The sequence below is a fragment of the Dipteris shenzhenensis genome, chromosome 29 (assembly GCF_047967505.1).
Source record: "Dipteris shenzhenensis isolate YYH24624 ecotype China chromosome 29, Dip_SZ_1.0, whole genome shotgun sequence".
NCBI lineage: Eukaryota > Viridiplantae > Streptophyta > Polypodiopsida > Gleicheniales > Dipteridaceae > Dipteris > Dipteris shenzhenensis.
The window spans coordinates 28,360,495-28,388,259 of record NC_141624.1 but is presented as its reverse complement, the minus strand read 5'-3'; the positions used below and the strand labels follow the sequence as shown (position 1 = coordinate 28,388,259).

The 27,765-nt window shown below is 40.2% G+C and overlaps 1 protein-coding gene across 1 annotated transcript; it reads right to left on the bottom strand.

Annotated features, from left to right (window-relative positions):
* Positions 1-11,827: 11,827 nt before the first annotated feature.
* LOC147882672 (30S ribosomal protein) lies at positions 11,828-13,781 on the bottom strand. Its single transcript, XM_087401078.1, has 5 exons — positions 13,315-13,781; positions 13,019-13,162; positions 12,655-12,891; positions 12,394-12,502; positions 11,828-12,287 (listed from the first exon to the last, which is right to left on the bottom strand). Exons 1-5 carry the CDS (start codon positions 13,612-13,614, stop codon positions 12,178-12,180), a joined length of 900 nt encoding a protein of 299 aa, XP_087257204.1. The 5' UTR covers positions 13,615-13,781; the 3' UTR covers positions 11,828-12,177.
* Positions 13,782-27,765: the final 13,984 nt, after the last annotated feature.

The window sequence follows — 27,765 nt, the reverse complement described above, 5'->3', positions numbered from 1 at the left end:
CTCTGCAACCAGCCCCATAAAGGGGCCTCTAAGATCTCCCTAACCTAGCCTAAAAGAGGGTGGGCACACCCACAAATAAGCCCTTACTCTCTAACGTATACTTGAGAGGCTGATTACTTGAGATGCCAATAACTCTAACACTATCTCTATAGCTCATAGTGTGCAAATGATATGAAGAAGACAACTGATGAAGATGTACCATGGACCCTCCAGGATGGAAGTGTCCAAGGAGAATGCTCCTAATAGCCTGGATCCTCAAAGAAGAACCACCTCAAATAGCAAAGAAGTCATATTCTCTTGTGATTTCCCAAGCCAGTCACACTGAGTTCCCAATGGAGTAAAATGAACTATGGACTTGAAGTCCTCAATCCATAATCATATGCAACCCAAAACAATGAACTGTAAACACATCTGGTGTTAGAAACATTGGCATCTCTCACACAGAGGGTATCCTACCATGGAATGCTGATAGTATCTAGCCGAGGAATTACATGCGAAAGTGTTCACTATGGAATTAATTCTTTATCAAGTGTGTGTACTGCACACACTTGATTATATGTGCAAATTCACAAGTAGACAATGCTCATAGACAAATATAGAAGCAACACTTTCTATTTCCATCCATTCACAAATGGAAAAGATACACTACCAAAAGTTTCTCCTACCAAATGCCTAGCACCTCTAGATCTTTGAGCCCGCATGCTCCATTGAGCATATGTAGACTCTCCGTTCGAAGGATCCCTTCACCTTGCTATCTAGAGACTAGCCTATGTGTGTAGTTTTCCTCGCTCTTAGTCTATAGCTCCTCATGCTCCCTTCACCTCTGAAGAATGGTGATGCTCCTGTGCTACTCCTATTTGTTGGCTACTTGCTACTCCAAGTAGATCTAAAATCAGGCCACAAGGTTTGCCTTTTATAGGCCCAAGGGCTTGCCCAAAACACTAATGAGCAGGGGGAGATCTAGATGACCCACTCAGTAGCACACAAAACAAGGGCCTTTGGCCCACACTTCTACGCAAGGCCTAGACATGTATCCAACCTATAAATAGGCCTAGTTGGCTGGCTCACCAGCCCAACCAGCCTATCTAATCAAGCCGGCACTTCTTTTTTTATTGTTATGCATTCATTATGCCATGTGGCACTCCTTTATATAGCCTCATATAGTGATGAGGTCACATGTTAGCTCATTGCCTTTGCGGTAGCTTAGCTCTCTTGCATAGATATGCCTCAACCAATCCCAGATAGCCATGTGACCTTTGCAAACCCTTACTGTCCTCCATATGCCTTCCATTTGCCGAATCCTCCCATTTCCTTGTGCTACCAGCATGGTAGCTCATGTGTTGCCCATGTGGTAATCCCGTGCTTTCCTTTCTCTCTCTCTGGTCCATTCTCTCTCTCTGGTCCATCCCCCCCAATGCACACCTCATTTGGAGGGGGTGACCATGCATATTACAACACCCCCTCTTGCCAATCCAGATTGGCCGAACACCAACATGCCAATGACAATATTCTGTTGTAGCCCTCTAAAAAGGTTTGATGTCAAATAGTCCTTCTTTGGATTTTCAACCAGTGGATACTATTCTACCAGGTCTAGTTCCACTTTTGCACACCAATTTGATACACAGGTCCATCTTTGGTAGCATATAATGGCACCACCACCTTTAGTCATGAACCCATATCTGAACTCAAGCTCCCTAGGTACTAATTTCCTCAAACTCTCCCCCTCATGATGGGTGAATAGCCTAAAGTCCTCTGAGCACCAACAAGCTCTCAGGGTCTCTTTCAACCTGTCCTCCATCTAGCTAGGTCTACAACCAAACACCATACCCAAGACATCATATCCAAGCATAAATCTAGCTTTCTTGGACCATCAAGCTCTAATTGTGGTTTGTTGTTGCTTTCACCCTCTAAGTCATAGCCATTGTATGACTATGAGTCTCTAGGTCCTTTTGAAGAATCTTCCTTTGCTTCAAAAACCACAACCAAGAACCCAAATGATTCCATGAACTTGTTGCTACCCCCACTCACCTTCACAAAAGATCTTGAATCCTTTTCTGACCATTCCTCAATGTCTAACATCCTGATAGTGACACTAGGGTCCATGTATCTAACCTTAACAGCACATGGAGTGGCTACCAAGAAAAGTTTCCCTATTGCCACCTAAGTTGACTCCTCTGACTCTAATCTGGCACCCTTCTTCTTAGCCCACTTGCTCCATTGACCATAAGTAGGCTCTCCATCGAAAGGATCCCTTCATCTTGCTATCTAGAGACTAGCCTAGGTGGGCAGCTTTCCTAGCTCTTAGTTTGCAGCTACTTGTGCTCCCTTCACTCCTTAGAATAGGCTCAAAGGGATGCTCATGTGCTACTTATATCTGCTAACTACTTGCTACTCTAAGTGGATCTGAATGAGGTCACAAGGCTTGCCTTTTATAGGCCCAAGGGCTTGCCCAAAAAATCAACGAGGAGAGGGAGATTTGGCTGACCAACTCAGCCCCTTCCTATCCAGCTTTACTACCTCAAAAACTACCCCAAAGGGGCACACAAAACAAGGGCTTTTGGCCCACACTTCTATTAAACCCTACCCTTGTATCTAGCCTATAAATAGACTTGGTTGGTTGGCTCTCCTCAGCCCAACCAACCTATCTAATCAAGCCAACACATCCTATTGTTGTCTAATTAGGCCAGCAATTCTTATTGTTGTCCCACCTTCATTGTGCCATGTGGTACTACTTTGTATAGCCCTATACACTATTAACATCACCTGCAAGCTCATTACCTCAGGTCATCGCCATGAGGCACTGATCTAGCCTAATTCTCTTGCATAGATCTACCTTAGCCAATCCAAACAGCCATGTGGCCCTTTGAAGCCCCTTTTTTCCTCCATGGTGTCTTCCATCTTCTCGATTCTCTCTTTTCCATGTGCTGCTCATGTGGTAACCCCATACTTTCCTTTCTCTCTCTAGTCCACCCCCTCATTGCACACCTCATTTGAGGGCTCACAAGTGGGGAGGTGACCACTCATATTCCAACATCTAGTCCATAGCTATACGCTAGCACCTTGCATGCCAGACTTTCAACTGGTTAGGGCCAGAAACGTTCCTCTATCTACCCACATGCATGTACACTACCTCTCTATCTGTGACACATGGGAGGAGAGCTGTATTAGTGTCTGAAAGTTGGAGCTACTTGGTTACCACTTACGTGGTTAGAGTCTGATGATGATTTCCATCCTTAGACTTACCCTTGGACTTGTCCTTTTCCAAATGCCCTCTTTTTCCACACTTGTAGCACCTGATCTAGTTTTTCTTAGCCTTGTGCTGAGATGAAAGGGCCTCTCCGCCACTGAAGTGACCTACAACTTACCCTGGGGAAAAAGTACAGACTCTCTTTGAGCAATAGAGAGGACAGATCATCAAAGTTTAATTGACTAGCTAAGACATGAGACCATAAAGCCCAAGACACCATGTAATGAGCCGGAGGTATCTTGATGAGAATTAGCACTGCCAATTGGAGAGAGGTCAGTGCAGCTCCCATGGACAAAAGCTTGTTATGGGGATGACCTTAGCCTTCATCAGAAAGGGCTTCATAGTACTACCATTGGAAAACTCAATATTGTAGAGAAGTTCCATAAGAGTAATAGCTCCATCGATGAGTCTCTTGCATAAAGATCCTCTAGTTTTGACCATACCTTTAAACCGCTCATCAATGTCTGCATTGTGAGAGAAACCTCCTCCATGATGGTGCACACAAGAACCAACAAGTGCTTCCAAAAACTCACCCTCTTGAAGTTGGGTCCACTGCTTGCGATTGGAAAGATGCTCAAGTTTCCTCTTAAACCCCTGAACAAGTTCCCATACACCCTTATGAATGAAACCAATCTTGATTTGTAGTTTTGAGTGAGAGAACAAATTTCTCCATCTAACTTGTCCTTTTCATTTGTGCGCAATGGAGCCATCCGCAGCCTCTTCTGAACATCCTGTGAATAGAGAGTAGCCCCGGGAGTAGAGAAGAAACAAGAAAGAATGAGAAATGGGGATGTGGGCAGGGAAGAAGAAGCAATGATACTACTAGCTACACCCCAAAATTAGGCCCCTACTAATGTCCCACTCCTTGACCAGGCTGCTACAAATAGCCAACAAATCTTCCTCACATCAAATAGAGAAAGTAAAAGCCGACCACTTGGTAGCACACAGTAGCATCTAAAGATAGAGTGAAGGTTGCAAAACTCTCTATGCACTATGCACCACTAATCATACCCTTGAGTAGCGCCACAAACCTTACCTGTAATAAATGGGAGTTACAAGTAATACTATAGACACAATGTCCAACCAATAAGACACCCCCTGCAGCCTATGATGACCTGATGGTTAAGTCACCTTGCACCAGATCTTGGAGACAGTATGGAACCAATCTACACAAATCTAGGACCTAAAGAATAGCACCACAGTTGACCAAAGGTATGGTGTGAATCACCTTATTGTGCAATTAAATGGTTCTAAATACTCTCACCTACTCCAATGTGTGTGTGTGTGTGTGTGTGTGCATGGGGGAGGGGGAGGGAACACACACATGCTTATGTGTGCAACACTTGTTTTGTTATGGTCCTAAGAATATTAAAATCAACCAAAGACTTTTGCGATGAAACTAATTTATTAAATTAAGGTAGGAAGAGAAAGCATATGATATGGAAGGCATCCTGGCTATCCTAGTACTATGGAAGTTGGAAAAACATGGATGAAACTATGTTTTGGATGGTTAGGTTTTTTGAAGAAAATTATCTCTTTAATTAGGATTGGAATATGGTCATTCATGACATACACCAATTTGTTATGCACTTATAGATTCATGTAGTTAAAAACACAATAAAAGCTACCATTTTCATGGTTTGGAGTCAAGAGAATTGTTATCAACATGAAAGATAAGACTTGATAAAGAAATCTATATCAACATGAAAGAATTGTCAGACTGATCATGGCAACATCGTTGCTGACTTCAAACCTTTATGTTACATTTGGCATCATTTTCACCCATCTCTAGATTCTCAAAACACGATTCTGGTGGATGACCCTTGATACAAATGTTGCAAGAATAGTGCAAAAATTGCACATTTCCAAAGACATTTAAAGGGTGTAGTGAGGAAGATCACCTACATTGTACTACTACCCCACTTCGAAGGAATGAAAACATCTCCTAATGTTTAAGCATATATTAGAAAACATCATATTAGTCAACAACCAATCACATCTTGAAAATCATAGCTTTTATAGTGCAAGACCATGGAACTCTATCCTACTAGATACTACATCAGAAAACCATGGTTTCCAAACACTAGAGGTGAAGCAATTGTTATAAGAATCCACCTTGGACTAAACAAAGACAACTTAGGTGAAGTCTAATTCCTTACTGCAAGAATGGAAAGAGAAATGCAATTGAGGACAAGAGAGTCAGTAGAAATGTAATTGCTAAATAGGCATTGCAATTGCCTTCCATTTATGTAATGTTCAACATGCTTCTAATCTAATGTGGCTATTCTACTGATGAAACAATTCTCCTTTTTCAAATGTTGAACATGCCTCTAAGCTTATGTACCTATTGTATTGGAATTACACTAAGAAATTTGATGAAGCAATTTCAATTGTTGAATTTCTATATTTTGTCCCCATGTTTTTTACGCAATCATTTTGTCTAGAATTTATCAACTTTTCAACGATGATGTAAGGTCAAATTGATGTGAGAGAAAGTTTCGAGCATGTTACATATATGTGATACAAGCATATAGCCAAGATCAATCTTAGTACTTCAACTTTGATTACTCAAACAACTTCCAATTTTGTGCTCTTGCATATCTTTGAAAAATCAAAAGTGTAATAAAATTTAATTAGCATTTAACACTATAAAGAGTATATTTAAAAGCCAACCCATTACAATAACTAAGCTGTGTGACTTGAAAAGAGTCCAACATCTTATGTCACAAAAACAATAAAGGAAAAATAATGCAAAGCAACCATTCTTCAAGCTATGCAAATGGCACCACGACTAGGAGAGGCATCAAAGGGAAATTTTATGTTAAGTACACATTCAGCATCCGCATCCACCCTTGCATCAACAGTGAACCCTAGGAGTCCCTAATGAGGTGATGGTGGACGGTAGCCAGATAATGGCTGAGGAGGAGCTCAACCTTATTGCCTTGATATGTCAATTGGATGGTTAAAAAAAATAATAGATCCATTTCATTGCCTGCCATCTGCAAAACGTTTTTTGGCTTCTTACCTTCACAATAATAGAGCCTAGAGGACATACTCAATAAAAAATGTATTACAATCATTATGCCAAAAACATCTTTTCCACTATATATATACCTTTGTAAGACAAGAATCTATCCAATCATACAAATTCAAATTTTGTTGTTCTAAAGACCAAAATTTTATAAAGAAAATAAAAAGAGAAGAAAAATGAGGTAACAATTTTTTTTTTGACAAACAAGAGGAACAAGCAAAGCAACACTTATGTCGTCATCTCAGTGCCCAAGCATAAGTAGCTATATTCGGTTCCTAAAGACCTATAGAGTCTCTTGGGCAAACCAAATGCTTACTAAAATATGTCAATTAAACAAAAGAGAAAGAAACAAGAAATAAAGAAGAAAGGAAGAAGGTGACTAACAAAAAATAAACAAACAAATTCAACCAAAAGGAGGAATAAAAATTATCTCTCTCTCTCTCTCTCTCTCTCATGTAAGAATGAAAGAAACAATATATAGTACCTCTTCCTACAACTAGAATGCTTGGCCAGCAGCTAAGTATATGGGTCAGTTGCTAACTATATGGGCTATTCTAAGTAGCTAATAATAGGTCAGTTGATCTAATGGCTTCGAATGTGCCACATGGCTTCGCAAGATTTTAGAGTTTCAAAAAATGCTCTAGTGCTGGCCAAGTAAAGATGCAAATTTATATTTTTTGATTTGATTTTATTTGGGAGCCGCTTTGCTGTGTGAGGCACTTACACCCACCCTTGCTAATAGGGTATCTCCAATAATACAATAATGGTATACTTTTGTAAGACTAGAATAAGTCCAATCATACAAATTTAGAGTTTTTATTGTTTTAAAGACCAAACGTCAAATAAACAAAAGAGAAAGAAAACAAGAAATAAAGAAGAAAGAAAGAAGGTGACTAAGCAAAAATAAACAAGCAAGTCAAGAAACAAAATCTTCCAAAAAAACTAGAATGAGCTCTCTCTCTCTCTCTCTCTCTCTCTCTCTCTTATTTAAAACATAAAAAGCTGAATGGACCCACAATCCTAACTTAGAAAGCACAAGCATGCTCAATCAAACTCTCTTTTGAAACTAAAAGAAAAACGAGCTATTCAACTCCCCACTTTTTGTTTTCAGCTTATGTTAAATCATTCTAAACATACCTAAGGCCAATATACCATAGATAAAAGACCTCATATCTAAGATTGTGTGTACTTTTTTCATTATTTTCCTTGGATTGTACCTCTTGTGTAAAAGTAAAGTGATCAAATTACTACATTGAGTGATAAAAGACTCCTTAGTTGTACAATGGCAGGAAAAGCTATGGAATTGGAAAGAAATGACTCCATATTTCGCCAAATCAAAAATGTTTAAGTCAATGTGAGGCATTTTTATAATGTGTAAACCACTATATTCAGGTTGTTCATGTTTATCATATATATCAACCTTTAATCCTATGGTAGATTGAGAAAGTCTAAGATCTAAGAAAACACAAGAATCCCCTCTTGAAGTGCAGTTCAGTTCACAAGAGTCACAAGGATAGATTCCTTCTCCAAAAGCACAAGCGTCTTTGTACATAAAGTCTTGAAAGTCAGGAACATCTGGTACAAATACATCATCTATAAAACGCCTAACTTGTTAAGATTATGTAAAATGATAGGGCACATATTGATATAAACTCAAATTCATAAGTGAAAAGATAAAAGTTTGCTAAAAAGATGGCACAATTAGTGCTCACGGGGATTCCTATAATTTGTTGAAATAAAGAATCACCTATTGTGATGTAAAGATTATCTAAAAGAAAATCTATCCAAGACCAAACATCTTCAACACTTACTATCTTATGTCATGATCTTTATTATTTAGCCACCACAAAAAGTCAAAGCATAAAGCTGCTTTCTTAGCACTTTGCATCTATCTTTATCAAATCTTAGCTTGAAAACTTCAGCCACTAGCTTTTTGATGCTAAACCTTAGGTCTTCCACCTCGATCTTTGTGTAAAGCATGGTAAAATCATAGGTTTGAAGGAGAAAAGGAGACTCTTTTTCTTGAATGCTTCGGGAGGAATTAAAAAATTTTACAGCATGAATCACTCCTACAGAGTCATTTAAAATCCATTGGTATACCTAATCAAACATATTAGGAAATACTAATAACAAGAGGCCCTTTTGAGGCACAAAATCACCTAGACGTCTAGGTAATCTTTCACACATGCTTACAAGTGATACTTATGGATATCTTTGACCCTAATTTTGCAAGGCTACAATCTATAGGAAGAGATTGAGGTTAGCATTGGTGATGTTAATATTGGGGTAGAAATTGCTACACTCTTAATTTCATGTCGGTAATATCTTACTTGATAGCTATGGGCTCAAGGGGTTTACATTTTTATAAATTAAAACAAAACAAAGGAAGCCAATTGCAATGCTACGGCCTAAGTTATGAGCATTGACAAGTACCATAGTATGAGAATTTTCGAAGAAGAGTTTCATCTTCTTTAGAAAGATGGTGACTTTGCTTTAAGCAATTAACCGAAGGAACTTCTTCTAGTTTCAAAGCAACTTTCTTGAAAATCTTCCCTTTCCATTCTGATAAGATATTTTGAACTCCTAAACATTCTTCTAATTGTAAAGCAAACTTTGAGATTCCCTTATCAATAGCTTTTAAAAGATAAGACTCTTTCAAAGAGTACAATCGAAATTTTGCACCTTTCATGAAAGCGTCTGTTAAGTTACTAGAAAGCAAAATTGAGGTATCAACTGTGACTACGTGTCCTAAATTAGCATCAATAAAGCTTTAGAATCTCTTACTCTTACAACAATAAGCTTCTTTAAGGATGGCAGATTTTGAATGCTCTAAAAGCCTTTTACCTATCTCTCCATATTTGAAAGCCTTTTGTCCTAAAGTTTGTACATACTTCCAAGTTACTACATGATGCTTCCAAATTCTTCCCACAAAATGAGGGAAAGAATCCATTACTTCAAGAGACTTCAAAATTGAGTTTAAGCCTACCTTGTCAAGAGAGGGAGAAGTAAAATACAAATCAAGAGTTCCTTATTTAGATACACTTCTTTGCTTTGAAAGGAAGCTTTTACTTTTAAGAAGCGAACCAACGAAGTTTTAAGTTGGATATAATGGAGCTTATTTAGATTCAAATCCTCAAAAGAGAAGTTTTCCAAGGTGTAATGGAGTTTAAAAAGAACTTTGACATTATATTTTTCAAAAACTTTTATTAAAAAAAGACCCAAAGACATTAATCTATCTAGGTAAAGGAATCTTCTTTTATAGTCTCAAGAAGCAAAAAAATCTTGGAACTAAGAAAGTTAAAGGAACTAAAGGAGGAGGAAGTGGAAGAAGAGGAGGTGAGGGAGGCAACTCATGAACAACATGTGAGATTGCATGAGAGCTAGGACAATCCCATAACATAAATTTAGGTTTCCATATGAGATTAGGTGTAAGACTATGTTGGTAAAGAGGAATGTTAAAGGGCTTGATATGAGTTCTCCACATCAAAGGAATCTTTTTTTCTTACGATGAGTTGATTTTCCTTCCAAATTAAAACCTCTTGGGAAGGAAGTGTGTAAAGTTCTCATCCAAAACAATTCACGAGGACAAGCATCCTTGTTGCCCTCTATATGCTCAATAGGAAAGCAACAAAAAGATTAGAAACCAAACTTTACCATTACCGGATATAAGGATTTTGATTACTTAATTAAGGAACTCTTCCTATAAACTTTTCTAGCTTCCCTAACATGTTCTTAAAAACGGATGAAAGCTGTCCTAGAGGTTTGTCCTACACAAAGCATATTACTACTATGTATCTTATAGACAACATAAATTACTTGTCGCATGAATGCTCTACGTGGGATCAACCAAAATACAATGCCATATTTCAAATTTAGTGCAATGTATAATTGTCTATAAACTCTGTAACCTCATCGTATAGTTTGCTTTTCCCATATTCTAGGCCTACTTGGAGTCTCGATAAGAGCAAAAAGGGATAACCAAAAGGATAAACAAAGCTTCCATACAAATTTATAAGTTTTATTTATCTTTTTTAAAAGTGTCCAATGTCAGTGGTAGGCTAGCTAATATCTACCCACACTAGGACGCAAATTGCAATAAATGCAAGGCTCTTAGCTTACAATTTATCATTTGAAATTAAAAAGAGGTTATCACAAAAAGGAGCAACTTTTTTAAAAATAGTGGTAAGAATCTTGAAGTTTCTTTGATGAAAATATGAATAAAAACATATTTTTAGTAGTCATAAACTAGAATAAGTCCAATCATACAAATTTGGAGTTTTTGTTATTCTAAAGACCAAAAATCTATACAAAAAATAAAAGAGAAGAAACAATAGAGGTAAACAAAAACTTTAATGAAAAACAAAAAGGAAGACATACTTAGCAAGCAAAGCAACACTTATGTCATCGTCAATGCCCAAGCATAAGTAGCTATACTGGGTTTCTAAAGATCCGAGGAGTCTCTTGGGCAAACCCAATGCTTACTAAAATACGTCAAATAAACAAAAGAGAAAGAAAACAAGAAAGAAAGAAGGTGACTAAGTAAAAATAAACAAGCAAGTCAAGAAACAAAATTTTCCAAAAAAACTAGAATTAACAATCTCTCTCTCTCTCTCGTTTAAAACATAAAAAGCTAAATGGACCCTTTACCCTTATGTATCTCTTCCTACAAAGAGGCAAAATTACAATCCTAACTGAGAAAGCACCAGAATACAATAATGATGCGGATTGACAGCTGCCTTCTTTCAGATACGGCGATGCCCTAAGGATCCTCGCCCACAAATTACAGGATACCCTCAAGAGCTCTTTACCAAAACCAAGGCAATATGTGAAGTTTCATACACACGGAGAGGCCTTGTAAACAGGCACTTTACTATTGATGGAACCAAAGAAATAAAGTGCTCTCTTAAAACAACGTGCTTAGAATAAACGCTTCTTCTGAAGCACTAACTACTACATCTTTAACAGACTGTTGCTGGACATCTTAACACGTGCAACACTCAATGACCCAGGAACCCCGGACTTTTCTGCTTACCAAGCAGATGCTTGCGATACTTTCAATTATCAAAGCTGAGCCAGCTTATTGACACAAATTGCTAAAGAGGACAAAAAGTTTCCATTAAACAGCAATGTTTCATTTTATTGAGCCTCAGGAGATATCGCACTACATATACCTAGATGAATCCAGGAACATTCCCAAACTCATCCTCTAAAAACACAACATAGTGCAGTTTCAATCTCACGGGAGTCACTCATAAGATTAAAAACCATAAACTCCATCACGCATAGCAGGGACTAGCTACTATGACATCCCCACTGACGTCATCAGCACCGCATCCATTTATACAAAGTCTTCGTACTAAGTTTCTGTCGGCACTCTGGAGGTGAAGGGCAAACTCAGCCATGACGAAGGCTAGTACTAAAGGAGATATCGCACTACATCATATTCATCATGCATTGGCTAGAAAATAAACGAGGCATTTCTCTTCCATTCATAGATGCACAAACCTACATGCAGACTTCGCTAAAATGCATAAACAAAGAACATGGAGTTTAAGTCAGCAATATGGATTGATATAGAAGGGGGCCTTTGTAGGAGAAATACTTCTGGTCAACATGTGCAGACATAGAAACAGACCTTGAAGGACTTCAAATCCTATGCCCAACAAGTTTGCCTTTGCGATTGTTGTCAGAAGGATACACAGATCAGACAACAGAACCATCAACGGCAATACCTAAGGTTCATGTTGCAGCAGCCATAATCCCCAGTCTTCTCCCAGGAATAAAATTTAGCTCATAGTCGACTTAATGTAAGCTGTATTTTGGCTGGAACAGCATATCTTCTCCGTAACAATATAAGTTACTGGCCAACTTACATCCCAACTTTCATCATCTGCTACCGTTAGGTACTCCTTGCAGATCCATTGTCGACCTTTTCCCAAGCTTCATTGTTCCTTGGAACTATTAAACCGTATCCACCATGCTTACGTTTGTACAGAATATTTACCTCCCCTGTGACAACTCAGTGAAATCAAATATTTAGAACTTTAACATACAAGTTCTGTGGAACTTCTCATACTCAAAAAATTACTAGTTACAACAAATTAAGGAGACTTACCACTTTCAATATTTCGGAATGCATAAAAGTCATGTCCAACATTCACCAACTGCTCCAATGCTTCGCTTGACGTCATCGGGGGCATCTCAAAGTATTTTGTACGTACCACCTGGACAAAGACTCCGGGTCATATAGTATTAGGCTCACCCATATTACCAGGAAAAGGCAATCCATGTAACATCACTAGAACCTGCTTGGAGACACTGACGAAGCACAGACAAACTGTATATGCTACGGTAAATTTCGTCAACATATGCAAACCTCATCGGGCAAATCGTCAGGTTCCTTGGGCTTAAGTTCCACTGCTTCAGTGGTCAATAGCTCTCCCAACTTTGCTTGATGGCGAACTTGCTTAGGCCGGCCATGGCCTCCATCTTTCTCTTTGATCTTTCGAAGCTTTCTTGAGATGACATCGGAAACTCTGTCAATGCTGGCGTACATGGACTCGGACTCTTCTTCAGCCCGAACTACACCATGCTTCTTTGTAAACAAAGTCACCTGCAAAATGCCGGCTGATCTTAGACAAAAGTGTTTCCCAGAAGGCTAGAGGGCATGGCAGAACAAACAATGCTGACCATGTCGGACAAGCTGAACAACATCTCGCCCTAAAGCATGGAGTCGTTACCTCACATCTTTGTAACTTTTGCCCTCGTCCCGTCTCGCCACCGCGTACGGACATCATAACGTCTACTTCACGGACAAGATTGTACTGATTGAGCACTGCATTTCCTATCTTATCTTCGACATAGGCCTTGATTGCATCTGTAAGCTGCCAAAGACTGTACAACAGTCAGCTTCAAAATCGATGGATTGGTCTCGACCACGAATTGCACCCAATTCACGTCTGCTGCACACCTACTCAGACTGCAAATGTAACTTCTAATAGCTAGCTGCATGCAAGATAGATGTCTCACAGCCTACCTCTAGATGCTTCCCCTGAATGATAAGCCGCACTGCAGATAGAGTGCCACCCCACGCCATGCAAGTTGCCATCCCGCCCCCCCGCGAGCATTCTGCGGACTTCCAGAGCAGGCACGCGTCGGAAAGAGCTTGCCCACGAAAGCTCGAGGCTGTGCTGGAGGGCACCCCATCGGACATGAGGAAGGAGCTAAGGAGGGAGGTTCTGGCGCCGTTCTGGATTCTATTGGAAGCAGGCGAGTCAGAGGCGCAGGATCTGGAGAAGGCAGAAGGGGGAGGGGAGGAGAGAGCTGCGAGGGCCATTCAAAAGGGAGGAATGGGCGGTAAATGCAATGAGAATGGGAGAGGGAGGGGGGAAAGGGGAGAGGGAGAGGAGAAAAGATGGAGGAGGAGGAAGAGGGCGAAGCTCGAATGGCGATGGCGATGGCGATGGCGACGGCGATAAGAAGAAGAGCTTCGGAAGAAGAAGAAGAGAGCAGATTATGAAGAAGAAGAAGATGAAGAAGAAACTCGCTTTTAAATACAAAATTCTAATACAAATTCAAAAATATTCTCTCCCTTGGATAAACCCCCCCAATTCCACCTCAGCTCCCCCACTTGCCCTTCTCCCTAATCCCAAGTGTTGATTGATGACGTTTCTCACACATGTATCAGGTCGGTTTCACACCTGTCCCCCGCACTCGATGGTGTGCATTGCATTTTCTTATATTATCATCGCAACTTCTTCTAGAGAATTTCTAAGAAGCTTCTCAAGAATTCAAAAATACATGGGCGTGGGGGCAGGGAGCGGCTTGGGGGGAGAGGAGGGAGGGATTGTTCCAGTTCCATGCTCTGAGTATCTTCCTGATACACCTTAGGGTGTGTGGCCGCATTGTTGTTTTCTCCTTGAGGTGGGGGCATGTTGGAGAGGGTGCAACACAAGAAGCCCTTTGCGCCACATCGTGCATTGTTTCTTTCTTTCTTTATAACCTCTTTTTGGGGGGGGTGTGAAATAAGAAGAGTTTATTAAGCAAATTACAGCTTGAAGAGCTTCACCCTAGAGTTTAGCCTTGAGAGAACAATAGGACATAGCAAACGCATCAAATCTCTGGCTATAATAGCCTAGAACCTGTAGGATAGTCGCTTTGACTTCCCACAACAGATCACCATGAAAGGGTATTCTGTTGAAGACCACCATGTTCCGTCACCATATCTGTTGGATGATGTAGGCTCTAATAATATGCCATAAAGAGAGCTACGATTCATTTAGATCACCTCTATCCCCAAATAATCCTTGCTTCCACTTACTGGGTACCGTTAGACTCGCACTCTCACACCATGTTCTGATCCCATGGCACAATAGATGTTCAGCTAAGCACCTCTAGAAAAGGTGAAAACGATCCTCCATGGCCACTTTACAAAGAGCAGAAGTTGGTGAGATTCGCTTCCACTTTCCTACTCGATCCTTAGTGGGCAGCTTACACAGCAGAAGGCACCACAGAAAAAATTTGAGGCAATTTGAAGGCATAGCAATCCAAACCTTGGACAATCTATGTGACCAAGTGCCCACCGTATCATATGGCACCCATTTCTTCTAGGCAAGTGGTGTCAACATGGAAATATTAGAAGGCGATGCAGTGCAAAAGTCCTGCAATTGTACCTTGATGGGTGCCTTTCCACTCAAGCTAATCCACCCTCTTAAGTCCTTAGGCTACACGAGAATCGAGCTTGTGGGCCACTCATCCTTTAGCTCGGATAAGGAAGAGCGAAGGAATATCCCCTCCATTGGCACCCTTGATCGACACTTGATTTGTTGTGCCTTAGTTGAAGATTTTTTTTGTATCAAGTTGCTATTCTTGCTCCTGATATATCTTCTATTAAAGTGAACATTGGCAACTCAAGTTTTGAGGAGTTGTTTTTGTGAAGCTCTTGAAGGCACAAAATTGTTGCACTTAGTAGGCTTTTGTCTGCCAGAATGTCTGCCATGTGAGCCTTTAGCAATCTTGTGTTTAGTTATTGTAGAGTGGCTCAATTCACATGCTATTGGTTGAAGTTCAATTGCTTTGGTAGCCATTATCATTTTGTCCTCAAGCGTTCAATTTCCTTTAGAATGTTCTTGTCTACCTTTATTGTGTTTTGCTTGCAATTTGTTCATTAGGTAAAGGTTTTTCGGACTTCTCACACATGAAAGTGCTCTGTATGCAAGCCCATGGGACTTGATGTTGGAAGGGTCAAATGCTAGAGCGTCCATGGTTAGTCCTTGAGAATTGTGAATCGTTCGAGCTGCTACTACAGGTTGAACTGGAATTGGACTCGTGTAATTGTGTTCAGCTTGTTCTTTCCGACTTGGAATTCCCATGTGAATTGTTGTATTAGAGTCCAATTGAAGGGAACATCGTTGGTGTAAAGTTTTTTATTTTCTAGGTGGGCATGTTGCCCTATCTTGGGATTATTGGAATAAAATCTAGATGCAAGGTGGTGATTCTTGAAGATTTGCACCTTTGAAATTTCCATTTGAACCATTCACTAGGCCATTTAATATGTCTAGGTTTCTTGAGCTCAACTACCATTTCTTTTTTCAAGTGCAATGTCTTGTACAAGCCAACTGTGTTTTTTGAATTGTCTGGAATTGCGATGTTTTTGTTGCAAGTTTTGTGTTTCTTGTCTATTGCAACAAGAACATGTTCGTTCCCTTGCAGCAAGTGGAAAACCTCTTTGTTGGGAATATCTTTTATAGTATTGGTGTAAAACAAGTGGAATCGATTTTTTATCCAATGGTTTTCTCATGAATATATTGTTCAAGTACAAAACATCTTCTTCTGTGTGCTCCCCATTTCTGATTTTATTTATCTCTTAGTTGCATGTCTACTGCAACCAGTGTGCTGTGCCCAATTGAAGAAATTTTGTCGAACACAACTAGCTCTAGGTATTTATAGAGAAGTGAAAGTTTTTGAAGCTTTTCGACAGATAGGCTTGGGTAGTGGCTTGCCATCAGTGGCAAGTGCAAGGTCGAGTGAATTGTTGTCCCACCAATTTTGAATGCTACTTTTCTTGTGTAAGCTAGAAGAAGCACCTTTGAGAGTTCAAGGTTAGAAGAGTCTTTGTGTGAATAATGCAGCAAAAGAGTTTGTAAAATAGCAAGCAACATGAATGTTTTGCCTATGTTGGCATTTCCAATTAGGAAAATATAAAATCGTTTCTCTCCTTTGATTCTCTTGTTCAACATTATGTCGTCTAAATGCAAGCATTGTTCTGGATTCATTTGCTTTACTGTGTTGTAGTAATCTCGGTTTGGCACAAGCTTATATGTTGCCAATGATGTATTTAGGAATTGTTTTGGCATGTCAAGTCTCTTATCAACATTTGCAAGGTTGCCACTTGTCTTTGTAGTTGTAGATGTAGTAGTTATTGTTGAAGAGGATGTGAGTGGCTTTTAGGGATGACCTTGTTAAATTTGTTCTTTTGCATGTCTATTATGTGCTTGTTTTCTGTGTACAAATCATGCCATGTTGGGGTGCCTACATGGAGAGTTGGTTTGTTGTTGTCAAAAGGAAGGAAAAGAACACACATCTCTTTGTAGTAGTTTTCTTGGTCCTTGTGCTCCTTGGAGTTATTGTATCGAATGATTTTGGGTTTCTTAACGTTTTTTTGCTATTGCTCCCACGATTGTGTAATCGCTAGCAAATGTGGCCAAGCATATTGAGTGAAGGGTGATGTCATGTTTGTAGTAATTTGATATTATGTCATCGAAGAATATGTCTGTGTTGTCTGTGTGTAGTCTTTCTAGTTGCGATTTGCGTTTTAAGAGAAGTGTTTAATTTTTTGCAATGTTTGTGTTGATGTGTTTTATTAGAATTGACTTGATGAACTAGTGAGAGGCAAAGACATTGATAGGTATGCTGCTTGTTGCGAACTTATGTGTTGTGTATTCAAAATAGCATTCCCAATCTTCTGCTGCATTCATTTGCTAGGCCATTCGAAGCAATGCTTTCAGGGTAGGCTGCCTTCATAGCATCCAAGGTCTCCTTGTCTATTTTGGTGATGTGTGACATGCAATATGATGCTGCTCCATGTGGGTTTATGATGAATTGTATATCTGTATTTGCACACCATAGCTTCGACATAGTGGGATTAAAGTTGTTAGTGAAAATATTCTTAGGGCTTCTTTTAAAAGAAACAATGTTGGCTGCGAGATAGATGATCTCAAAGTTTTGATGTATTCTTCTTCAAATAGATGAACTGCATGCAGGAAAGAAGCATGGTCCATCAGGAGTGTCTCTTCGTCTTGGAGAGTCAAATTTACACGCATCGTGTTTTTCTTTAAGTTGTTTGATCTAGAGTCTTACTAAGGAGGAGATAATATAGTTGTTCTTTGCATTGGTAGTCTTGGGAAGCCAAATCTACATTTATTCTTTTTCTTGAAGCATGTTTTTTTATGCTTGTACATTTGGATTTCAATTTGGTCAAGTGGGAATAATGACATGTCTACAGAGATGTACATGTCGGTGAATGTTTCTATGTCATTGTTGGTCGCAAGTCTAGCTTTAGGCGCATCATCAATCCATAGAAGCCCATGATCGTTCCGGCTACCTCTATGTTGGAACTCAGTCAGGAAGAAGAAATTGGTTATTTTCCCCAAAATATTGGTGTCCTTTAGGAATGTCTTTAGAGATTGGAACTTGTGTATGTAGTATTGAGCTATTGTTATTGGGTCCCATCAAATAAGTTCATGAATGGTTGACTTTGAGCGACCATGTGCCTTTCTTTTGGCTTTGTCTCGGTCAATTGTTGCAAGCAATCTATCAGTGGTTGCCATAGCTTTTCAACTACAAATAGTGTAACAAAAAAAGTGGGTGGCCCACGTTGGCATAGCATTGCAAATACATTCTTTTTAAAGTGATACTTGTAGTCAGCAGAGCTACGCAGATGAGTGAAGTCTTGATTACCTATGTTGGAGTGCAATAGCTTCTCTATGTTTGTGTCTAGCAGTGCATCTTTTACTTGCAATGTTTTGCCCTTGTTTTGATCTTTGTGCATGCGAACCCAAGTGGAAGACAAAACTTGTTGCACTAGTATCTTCATTGTTTTGAAGAAAAGGTTTTCAATGCATAGTGCAAAACATCGGTCCACATTGAGGAGTTCCCAGCGTGCAATTTCTTAATAGGATGTGCATTCGGGAAGGTTGTATTGTCATTGATTGCCATAGAAGAGTTTAGGAAACGCTAACTCCTCGCAAAATTTGTCTTTCAAATGCTTAGGGGAGAGTATCCTTTGGAAGGAGCGACTACAATGGTTTGGTCTTCAAAGTCTACAACTTGTTGTCTATTGTAGATTCCATGCACCAATGTGTTAGTCCTTGGTTGCTCATCATCATTGAAATTCTAAAAAGCAGGGTGTTCGTGTTGGAGCTGTTTTTCTTATGCTTGGACGACATTTATGTGCATTTCCCATAATGTATTTATGTTGACTTTGAAAATCTTTGTATAATGAAGAATGCAACATATCTTTTAGAGTAAGCATTGTTAATGTAGGTCAAACGACCCCGCTCATGTAACTGTGCTTGTATGAAACCTTTCTTTTGATTGATACTGCAATTGTGTCTTGCTCACTTAGAAATCTAGGGAGAAGATCTTGGGCCCCGGTCCACATCTGCAAACACATTCACAATGCTGCCATGGAGGCCATATTGCCCATCATATGACAATTCTTGGATTTGTGCAAAGGGTACTCTGATAGAGATCAAGCGTGCTTCAATGTTTAGCGCGTGTGTGTTGTTTTTAATCTCTAACATTTTCATGTTCTTGGTTGAGGACAAAGGAATCTTTTTGAGCTTCACTTGTTTTGAGCAAATGGAACATAATAACCTATTTGAAGAGTCAATGTTAGAGACTTTGATTCCATTTGACTCAAGAAATATCGACATTGCACGGCGAAATTTCAATGTTCATTGCACAGCAAAATTTCAATGAGCCACAAGAGACACATGGGAAACATGGAGTGTCCTTAATCCTGTCTTCATATTCTGCATGTAATAAGGGATGTTTTCTTTTTCTCTTCTTGGTATGAGCACTTTTGTCCTTGCATTTCTAGTTGCGGACTTTGGTTTTGCACGAATCGTGTAGATTTGTTGGATATGCGACATGGCTATTGTCAAATGCCATTCTCCTCATCTTGTTTATCTTGTTTACCATGCTTTGGAGTATGTATTTGTTCTCAAGCTGAAGTGCTTGGTGGAGAGTAGTAGTATCTTTTGCAGGTGAATTAAAATGTGTTAGCACAAGCTCATTTAGCAACCTTAAATCCCCTCTGCCCATTTGCAATATGTGCGATTGCAAGCCACTCCAATCAAAGGAGAAATCGACCAAGTTGGTGTGGACTCATCTACCAATAGAGTGTGTCTTTTTTCTTGCCCAAGTTGCCTATGGAGGCCTTCCTTGTTAATGTGGAGCCATTATAGCATAGCAAAATGAAAAAATGTTATGGAAACGTTGCAATACATCAACAATTATTGTGTAAGAACAAGAAGATTTTGTGAGCACACTTTGGACATTGTTTATATCCAAAGGACAATTGCTTGATCTAACACTCAAGATTTGACATGGAGTGTTTTCTACCATTGTTGTGGCCATAATGTTTTCAAACATAATATGCAACAACGGATGATATGTAAGAGTGGGGAAAAAATGCAAAAGGCATAGAAAAGAATCTTCATTTAAAGGGTATTTTTGCAAAAAGGCAAAGTTTACTACAAAGTTTTTACGTTGAAGTGCTTTATCTAGTTCCATTTTCTTTCAAATTTATCCCAAATGTTATATTGCAAGACAAAGTTGTAGAGAAAAGCAACGTTGCTAGTTGTTCCAACAAGCAATTACAACTAGGGAAAAGAACCCATGGCTTGCTTTCTAGCTTCAACTCAATCTCGTGCTCCACAAGAGAGACTGGTCGAACTTGTGAATAGCTTGTTGCAAAGAGACATGGAAAATCATCTAACATATCCAAGTACTAAAGCTTCTCACTACCTGATAGAGAATCACCAACAAGCTTTTCATTCCGTTGGCGTCGCTTAGTGTGCTCCACATCCTCCACATGAAGTGTCTTTATAGGATCTTCTTGTACCACCACCTTGTTCCCTCCTGACTCATCATCCCGATCAGCACCAAGACAAAGACCAAAGGCCACTCCTTCCACCTCACCCTCTGAGTTGGACTCCTCGAAGCTACACCCTGTCTCTTCTTCTTCATCGGTTAAGTCAGAGCTCTAACTCTCTGATGTTGAAGACTCCTCCTTGACAACTTCCTTTTTGTGACTTATGATGTTGTAGTGCACCTTCTTAACATTTCCCACAAAATCAATTCTCCAGTATCTCATTTCCCAAAATCAATGGATAGGCATGTGCATCTAGCTTGGTAGGGATCACCTGAAAAGTAGTCGGCACAGAAGTTGTGAACAAAGTACAAAATTATGCATTGGTTTGGAACGAAATAACGAATCCGGAGCTGTTGATCATGAAATTTCTGCTTGACTTTGTTGTCTTTAGTTTTCCATGAGCTAACATGATGTCTGCTCTTTTGTAGAAGTCAATGAAATGCACGTGTAGTTGAAGAACAATGTCAACATTGGGCCCCCTAAGCTAAACTGGAATCCTTTCACCAACACGTTGGTAAAAATCACCAGTCAAGTAAGGGACACGAACAATGTTCTAAACACTTTTGCACGAGTAGCAATATGGCCAAAGGTGATCTCGGCTAATGTGCAGCCCCTCGCAAGAGTCACATTCATATTCTAGCAAGTCTGCACACATTTATGAAATGCAACACTCCAAGGACCTGCACAAGCATGCAACAATAGTGAATGGTGTTTTGTAGCAACCAAGAAATATTGAATAAATGTAGGACAAGGTACCTTTGTTCTGTAGCCGAAGCGAATAGCTTGGCTTGAGAAAGCCACCTTCAATGCATCTTTAATTGGACCCTATGGAGCCTCTGCAAGTATGGTGAAATCAAAGATGCATATAGTTCCCTTGGCTTTGAGGGAGGAGACATTTTTTAGAACATACATAACCACCCCTTCTTCGTTGAACTGTTGTATCAATGATGTGGGAGTGTCTAGTATCAATGATGTGAGAGTGGATTTTCGCTTGGTTACAAAGGATAACTGCAGTGCACAAAGTAAAGAAACTTGACATGGAATCGTTACATTGTCTCTCTTGAGTTGGGAAAATTGGAAGTGTTATTTGAACTTTTTGCTACTTTGTCTTGATCTCGAGGACCATCTGCAACTAATATTTTATCAGCCACCCTGTCGTCATTACTAACCTTTGCAACATTTGAATTGCAAAGGTTGACCATTTCTGTTGCCCAAGGCACATAGCTACAAAGAGAATGGTCTAGAAGCAATTGAAGGTTTCCATCAAAAGGCTCTCCTTTAATGATGCAAGTGGTTGCATCAAAGAAAAGATAGTTTAGAGGTTCCTCCTTCACTCGCACCTCTCGGAATCACACTTTCCCCCTCTATTGTATAGAATTCTCCAACTTGCTAGAAGTTTACAAATTGGTGAATGTATGTGGATGGTATAAGCAATGTAATAGTATGTGAACAATTTTTGTCGATCAAATCACCCTTTAAGAACATTGGATATTTTGCATTTGGGACTTTGTATGTTCCATACTTGCATAACAACTTGCCTTCAAAGACAAACCTATGCGGCACACATTCGGATAATTGAGTTATACTTAGTGACACCAATGAATTTCCACCCCCTACAACATTCTCTTTGCTTGGAATGATTGCTTTTGCATTTGGACAAAAACCATGGGATGGTTGAAATTTTTTGTTGTCATTGCCTCCATTGTAAGAATTCACCTCTTCACCATCTTGTTTCAAGATAATTTGTTTGCTAACTACACTTATAAATAAAGCTATTTGTAAGGATTGCAATTGCAAACACTAAAAAATCTAGCAACCTTTTTTGTGCAACACATTATTCGAATCGTGGTTTACATATGCAAGCACAAATTTTAGTTTGACTTCAAAGGTGAAGTGTACATATTGCTATAATTATTGACTTTTAATGAGAAGTGCTTCATTGAAATATCAAATGTATTTCAAATAACAAATCAAAGAAACCAGAAAACCAACCCAAAAATCCATTGTTTTATATTTTTTTTGGCAACAAGTAGTCCTTGCATATCACAAGAGTTTACCTTTTTTGCCTATCACAAAAAGCCATAGTCTTATAATTGTAATTGCAACAAATTCCTACCTATCACAAATTCCATGGCACATAGTTTTTTAAGTTTAGTTGTAACAACTTCTTGCAACAACTATTTGCATGTCCATCATTTTTCAAATTGTGTTGTTCAATCTAGTCAAAGTCAATATCTATGACATCAATTACGCTAGCCTTCATCGGGGATGTGCTACTCTTTGGATGCTCCACACAAACAGATTTTCTTGAGTGAACAACTTGTGTGCTAATCTTACACCAAAAGTCCACATACTCTGGGTGTGTTTGCACAAGCTTCTTCATTGAAGGCAAAGACAAAAGAAACTATTACAAATTTGGCATAATCAACGAAGAAATAGGAGAGAACTTGCAATATGTGTAAGCCTCTTTAGCAATTTCTTGGAACAAGCCTCTTAAAGAGCGCTTGGATGAAGTTTTCTTAATGGATGAGCTTTTCAACAAACTCTCCTTGGGGGGCCTTCTTGGAGAAGCAATGGAAAATGGAGTTGAAGCATGACTAGTAGGTGGGGAGGTTATTTTTTCCTTGTAGGAACATGTAGATTTAGCAAGAGAAGCACCTAGTAGCATAACATAGAATAAAGGCATGTAAAATAAAAAAAATAGAAGAGTTAAATTGCAAAATGTTTGATCTCCACTACTAATAAGGACATGGAAAATGTTGCAATAGAACCACTCTAACTAACACCACACACGAAGCTTAAAATAATGTTTGTTGGCATGGTAGAGCAAAACAACTTTATTCATTTGTTGAAGAGAATGTGGATTGCCAAGAAATGAACTCATTAATAATTCATCCCTACATTGGACAAGAACCTATAAAACTATGTTTCATCCTCCACGATATAGAAAACCAAGAAAACAAGTAAACCGTCGCTTCAAGGACCTGAGAGCATAGCTTTGCAATCTACCCAAAAGGCAGTTAATTGAGACATAACATCTTAACACTATCGATGCACAAGGCATGAACGAAATGTAGACTAGTAAATAAGACAAATATTACAAACTCGTCAAATCAAACTTTGCATCTATCAAACATATGTTAACGGAAACTCGTCGCATTAATACTATAGAAGGGTACATTCGAATGTGAAAAGATCATATTGTTGAAGTCTGCGGAGGCATTCACGAGCATAACTCTTCGTCCGACATTAGCCACATGGTTGGCCTTACCATAGGCTATAGTAATAGGAGCCTCAAGTGATTGGGGAGTAATCTTGTCAGACACTGGTGTGGCAAGAGCCTTTGCAAGTGGAAAACAAACAAAGTAAGTTGCTATGGAAAACAAACAAAGTAAGTTGGTGGTCCATGAAGCTCAGAAAGCTATAATGTAGCACCAAAAAATGACGACGGCTCAACAATTAGTCAAACCATAATGTAGCACAATTCAACGAAAAGAAATCCATACAATAGAGTGCATGCTGCTATTTGATGTCAAATAATCTAATGAAGGAAGGAAGAGAAGGAAGGAAAGTGTTCTTCTTGGGAAGACCTCACTCAAAAGTTCCACTGTCCATTTCCATGTAGTCGCCAGAAGCCTCTACTCTAGCCATCGCAATAACTAGAAACTTTGCACAACTAAGAATTGCAAAACCATTGCGCATGCATCTTGAATTTATAGGCGGACAGTGACACGGAACAACAAACATTTTCCATGCCCAAATAACGACCATCATCATGCGCATCTTCTCTAGGATCGCACAAAAACCACATGCAAGCACAAACCAAATGCATGCAAACACAAATATACTGCAATAGGCAAAATCCCACCGTAAACTACACAAAATAAGCTCGCAATCAATTGTTTATGGGCTTGATTATTCCTTGGAAGCTATGAGCCATTAAGGGCAAGATATGGAGAGGATTAGCCACCAAGAAGAATTGCCAGAGCCACAAATGTGCACAACAGTGGTGGCAGACGATCTGCCCGCAGAATAGTGGACAATTAGAATAGGGAAGAAGCGCAGAATAGTGGCCAAAATCCCATGTTGATTGCACAATCACTGCGTGCAGAGGAGGGTATCATCTACCATTGATTTTTGCTATAGAATCAATCGTAGGAGGGTAGCAGCTTGTCATTAATTTTTCTACAGAGTGTCTTAATGAAAAAAAAGACCTTATCCATGCAACTACAGACAACTGGCACAAGTAGCCAAAGAACTGCCACTTGCTACTACTAGACTGCCCAATGAATGGATTACACTGTACCACTTCTCAACTAAACAACCAATCACGTAATTTGGCTCAAAAAAATCGTTAAAATTCATCTATTTTTTGCTTTCCTCAAACAACGTCATTGCTAAGACTCCTCCCCCAGGGTAGGTCGAAAAGAAGTCCAAAGGGCGACCTCCTAAATCCAACCACTTTAATCCAAATAGAACATGAGTAGCAACCAATTTGTTATGCTAAAGTGCGCAAAGGAAAAAATCAACCGTTGAGAGTAGAGGGTGCAAATGCGGGTCTTGAGGGTGGGGATTTCTGGTAATGAGTAGACTTTCCCAAACACTATTTGCCAAATTGTGAGAAGCCCAAAGCGGCGGTCTAGCCTTTTATCATCCAAACACTTCTGCTCACATTAGTGATGACATGAAGGCAAGCATCTAATTGCCTCACCAGGCACAGAGACTGTCTCAATCTTCCATGCTGAGCTTATTGCATTGTGAAACCCATGAACACCAAAATAACTTATATTCATCTTAAAGGGGGGAGGATCATGCGTAGTAGAGGGAGAGCATAAGCACTAAAATTGCAAGACAATCGAGACCTATCAGAGGGTAGTAATGTTAGAGGGCATTCCGACGTTAAGGGTTTCGAGCCCTATTTCCACGAGGTGGCAAATTAGAGGCCATCCCCATATCCTCTACAGACTGCCATCGCTAGTAGTTTTGGAGGCTAGGGGTTGGTCCCCAACATGATGGGCCACTTGCAGCTTGCAAATGCACCATCACGGATATGGAGGAAGGTTTGGGGGGGGGGGTAACCCCCCACACCTCCAATCAAAGGGTGCAGTCGACGTGTTCGTCAGCAGGTAGGAGCGGCGACATGCATGCAATGATGGGGGGAATGATGGTGGCTACCATTCACTCTCACTCAAGGCATGCAATGCCCTACCAATAGGCATCTATGGCTCTCTACCTACTCATTCCCTCCTCCACCCTTACTCCTACCAAAGCTTTCAATCTCTTGCCACCCTTGCAAGCCCTGGCGATGCCATCTGCTTCTTCCTTCCTTCGCCTCCACATTTCTCCTCTGCTAGCCTCTTCTCCAACTCGTTGTGAAGATGTGAGACCACTCTTCCACATCTACATTCTCCTCTACTTGCTGTCAGCTCCAACACGTTGCCAAGGTGTGTGATGACTATTCCGCATCTGCGCTCTCCTCTACTTGCATTCAATAACCTTTTTCTTGTGCATGTCCTTGACATTCCCCTATTTCTCTTCTACAGGTTCAAAGCTATGAGGAGCTCCACCCCTTCCTACCCATCCTTCTAAGACCTCAATGAAGACTACGGGTCTTGTGAGAGAAAGGAAGAGTTTGTTCCAAGCACACAAGGTGACACTGATATCAAGATGTCACCCGACCAGGAGGAATCCTCTCAGCCTATTCATACCACTGCAGCAAGCTCCCATGGAGCTGTGGGTGTCATTCCATCCATGGCCCCCGTTGCTACCTCCCCTTCCTTTCCACAATCACCTTTTCCTCCTCCTCCTTCTTTTGTCAACCCCCATTCATCCTCATCCCAATCCTACTAGGATGCAAGGTGTAGCTCCCCCTCTCTTCCCTTCCACTCCTCTCGCAGCTCCTTTTCTCTCCCCTTCTCCATCACACTTTCCTCCACACCTTGGATCCTATTCTCACCCTTGTGTAGGTCCTTCGCCTTTGGCGAGACACCTCCTCCTCAACTTGTACATCGCTCAGTGCCCTTGGGTGGCACTCCTTCTCATCACCCTCCATCAATGGAAGGCACTCCCAACCCCATCATTATATCTTTGGATGACTCTGGCCAAAGCTTCCCATTAGTGAGAACCCAAAAGCGACTCACCTGCACAAAAGCGACTCAGCTGCACATGAACTGGTGACTTCATGATCTCTTGGTATTGATTGAGAAGAAGAAAGAAGTGGATATGGCTGTGTGTGAGGGTGGCATATGTGCAAGGATGGTCAATGGCATTACATCTCGAAGCTGTTCAAAGTGCAAGGTGTGCACCGTTCTAAGACCCAATGCAAATCAAAATGGGAGAAGATGAATGGCCTTTTCCATCGCATTTAAGACTACAAGCACAACATTCCATGTGGGTGTTTGAGCTATTGGAATATGACGAGTGAGGAGAGGAGGATTGCTTGCCTTCCCCTTGATGATATGAAGGAGGAGGTCTATGAGAACTTGGTTAATTTCTTTGGATGGGACTGTCATGTGAATCCAGGCCCAATTCTTTTCCAATCCACTAGTGAAAGTAGTCTTGTGGACACTAGTAAATGTTTGCACCTATTCTGTAATGCATTTCTTTTACATGTGCTCATTTCCTCATTGCTCATCCAATTTTGTAGATGATGCTCCCCCCAAGACTCCCATGAATAGTGAGACCCAGTCCACCCATGATGCAAATGAGGAGGGTTGCTCAACACAGGAGTGCGTCACAAGGTAAAATAGGTGATGAGAAGTCTCAAAGAGTTAGTTGTTGACACGACTAGAAACATGTTGGACATAAGCAATGTGAGATGACTCAAAGCACAAGGTTTATTGATGCGGAGGAAGGCAAGGAGAAGACAAATCAGCTCTGACCAAGTCACACACAAAGGTGAAGAATGGGCAATCGAAGATGCTCTTCAAAGCGGACATCATCACCACGTGAGAACTCCATAAAAGTTTCCTAGAACTCTTGCCTTCATGGCCATACCAAACCCCAAAAGCTGAATCCTTTATGTTATGGTCTTGCCTTACTCCCACTACAACCATGAGAACGTGCAAATTGGTGGCCTCTTCAGGGGATAGAAGCTCATCTTCATCCTCCACATCCACCGCATTTTCATCTTCCATGAGATCATGAATGTCATCCTCTTCGAAGCCAAGGATAGATGACAAACGTTGCTGCAAGGCCAACATGACCCCCACAAGGGATGTGACGAGTAAAGGTAAAACTCTGTCATCCAAGTCCATGGTTGTAGAATGGCTAGAGAGGCCAAGAAGAGTAGAGAGATGAGGGTAGAAGAGAAGGGCAGTAGAGGGGAGT